General features: G+C 42.9%; 1 protein-coding gene and 1 long non-coding RNA gene across 6 annotated transcripts in view; one reads left to right on the top strand and one right to left on the bottom strand.

Moving 5' to 3' along the window:
• Positions 1 to 1658: 1658 nt before the first annotated feature.
• The window catches only part of LOC106809049, an 872-nt gene continuing 152 nt past the window's right edge, over positions 1659 to 2378 (bottom strand). Inside the window, exons 2-3 of one of the 3 annotated variants that reach the window (XR_001393842.1) lie at positions 2294 to 2355; positions 1659 to 2251 (exon numbers count right to left, since the gene is read on the bottom strand). This is a non-coding gene — a long non-coding RNA (uncharacterized LOC106809049). Of the gene's footprint in view, positions 2252 to 2293 lie in introns of all 3 variants that reach the window. The other 2 variants (XR_001393841.1, XR_001393840.1) reach the window with 2 other exon arrangements.
• The window catches only part of LOC106809047 (zonadhesin-like), a 1754-nt gene continuing 1505 nt past the window's right edge, over positions 2130 to 2378 (top strand). For 2 of the 3 annotated variants that reach the window (XM_014811992.1, XM_014811991.1), the window contains exon 1: positions 2235 to 2378. In XM_014811992.1, the coding sequence (XP_014667478.1) occupies positions 2257 to 2378 (122 nt within the window). In that variant the 5' untranslated portion in view covers positions 2235 to 2256. The other variant, XM_014811990.1, reaches the window with a different exon arrangement.

The following is a 2378-nucleotide window of genomic DNA, read 5'->3' as shown; positions in this document are numbered from 1 at the left end:
AGAGAGAGAGAGAGAGAGAGAGAGAGAGAGAGAGAGAGAGAGAGAGAGAGAGAGAGAGAGACGCTCCGGTTGTTGGCATGTGGTTGATGTTACATTGCGCATTAATTGTCGCTTCTCTCTCTCCTCAGCCTCCTCATCCGACGACGGCGATGACGTCACGGCGGTCGAGCTACCGGTGCCAGGTTACAGCGGCTTTATACCGAGGCTGCGATCCACGGGGGTGGGTCTGGGGGTGAGCTACGGTGAGGGGCGCAGGCAGGCCCTGCTCACCTTCAGGCGAGACCAGAAAAGAGCGTTCGAAAATCGATTCAGACCAGTGAGCGTGGCTTGAGCAGTAATTCATACAAGTGAGTGTGGCTTAACTAATAATTCAGACAAGTGAGTGTGGCTTGAGCAGTAATTCATACAAGTGAGTGTGGCTTAACTAATAATTCAGACAAGTGAGTGTGGCTTAACTAATAATTCATACAAGTGACGGCGACCTTCTTGTTATATAGAACAATTCTCTCCAATTGTAATTCCTATCCTGTCTTATTGCGATATGTATTATTCTTTCGTGATATAAATGTATTATCCAGATAATTACGTTTCACGTAAAAAATATGGCAAAAATTTTATCACTGCCGAAACGATGAAATTCTGCCAATAGGTAGCGCTATATAATGTAGTATATAACCGTGTAACCAGTGCTCTGGTGTAACTTTATTATTGGCCTAGAAGTCCGAGTAACATAATGACATTTTCCTTGAATATTATTGCTAGGTCAGCTAGCCATCTTTTTGACTTTCTTGCCAAGCATTATCTTTTAGAACGTCTTATTGCAACGATGATTGGCTAGAGCTCTGCTGCTAGGTGGATGAGACAATTATCTGATCTGTCACAAATCTAGTCGAGCTGTATGAGATCATACATACTTGTAAAAAACATACCACCGGCAATAGTTATTGCAATATTGGTCTCTTTTTTCTCTATCTGATAGCTTAAAAATGTCATAAAAAAATATCGATTATATTCCTCAGCGAGGTTGTTATTGTGGATAATATATATAGATGAAAACCTGTAATTGTTCTAGTATCTGTAATCATAAGTTGTTCACGGAGTTGGAAAGCACACGTACAGACATAAATGTGAAACTACAACCTACATGTCCACTGTCGGCAGAAGACGCTGAGAAGGAGAGGGAGAAGAGTAAGGTGGAGTACAAGGAGATATAGGAGGTGAATTAGGTGGTGGTGGAGGAGGAGGAGCAGGGAAGAGGGGGAGGAACAGGAGTAGGGAAGGAAGGGGGTTAAGATAATAATAAAAAGAATGTGCAGGAGACGGTTAAGGGGGAAAGGCAGAGGTAGGAGAGAAATAGGAAGAAGAAACGAAAAAAGAAGGGAGTTTTTTATTCATACTTCATGCAAGCGCGCACTCACGCGCAGGTTTGCTTTCTTCGTTTAGAACTTTAGAACCTCAACAATATCATGTAAGCTATTACACGTAGGGTCACGATACGATCACCCTGTTTTTTTCAAAACACATTTCCAATGCTCTGGGAGATGCCATCGATGCAACGGTACAAGCAGTATGATGTGAATACTAACCACTACCACCCAACGGCTCCAGTATACGCTCACCAACGCCAACATCAAGAACGAAAAGCATCAAGAACGAAAACGCATTTTACAAAATTTATTTCCTAGCAGTACATTAACCCAGCAGTTAACAATAAATTCAAACCAGCAACAATGGCAGAAGTTGCGTCTTGGAACATTCCTTCAGCTATACGCTACGAAAACGACAACTCGCTCGTGCGCTTTTCATGACATCTTCGAAATTTCATCGTAAAGTTACGATACCTCGTACACATCCATAACGTGTTAATAGCATCTTCACAATCTTAGATTATTAAACGAGATACACCCAGCATCATAAGAGCAGTGTTACACCAGCACTGTATGTGGTATCACACAAAACACTATGTGATATTACATAACACTATGTGATACTACACAACACCCTATATGATACCGTACAACACTGTGTTACCACACAGCACCCTGTGTTACCACACAGCACCCTGTGTTACCACAAAGCACCTTACGTGTTACCACACAGCACCCTGTGTTACCACAAAGCACCTTACGTTTTACCACACAGCACCTTACATGTTACCACAAAGCACCCTGTGTTACCACAAAGCACCTTACGTGTTACCACACAACACCCTGTGTTACCACAAAGCACCTTACGTGTTACCACACAGCACCTTACATGTTACCACAAAGCACCCTGTGTTACCACACAGCACCCTGTGTTACCACAAAGCACCTTACGTGTTACCACACAGCACCCTGTGTTACCACAAAGCACCTTACGTTTTACCACACAGCACC

This window comes from Priapulus caudatus, unplaced genomic scaffold (genome assembly GCF_000485595.1).
Source record: "Priapulus caudatus unplaced genomic scaffold, Priapulus_caudatus-5.0.1 Scaffold324, whole genome shotgun sequence".
Classification (NCBI taxonomy): domain Eukaryota; kingdom Metazoa; phylum Priapulida; class Priapulimorpha; order Priapulimorphida; family Priapulidae; genus Priapulus; species Priapulus caudatus.
This window is presented reverse-complemented; position numbering and strand designations above follow the sequence as displayed.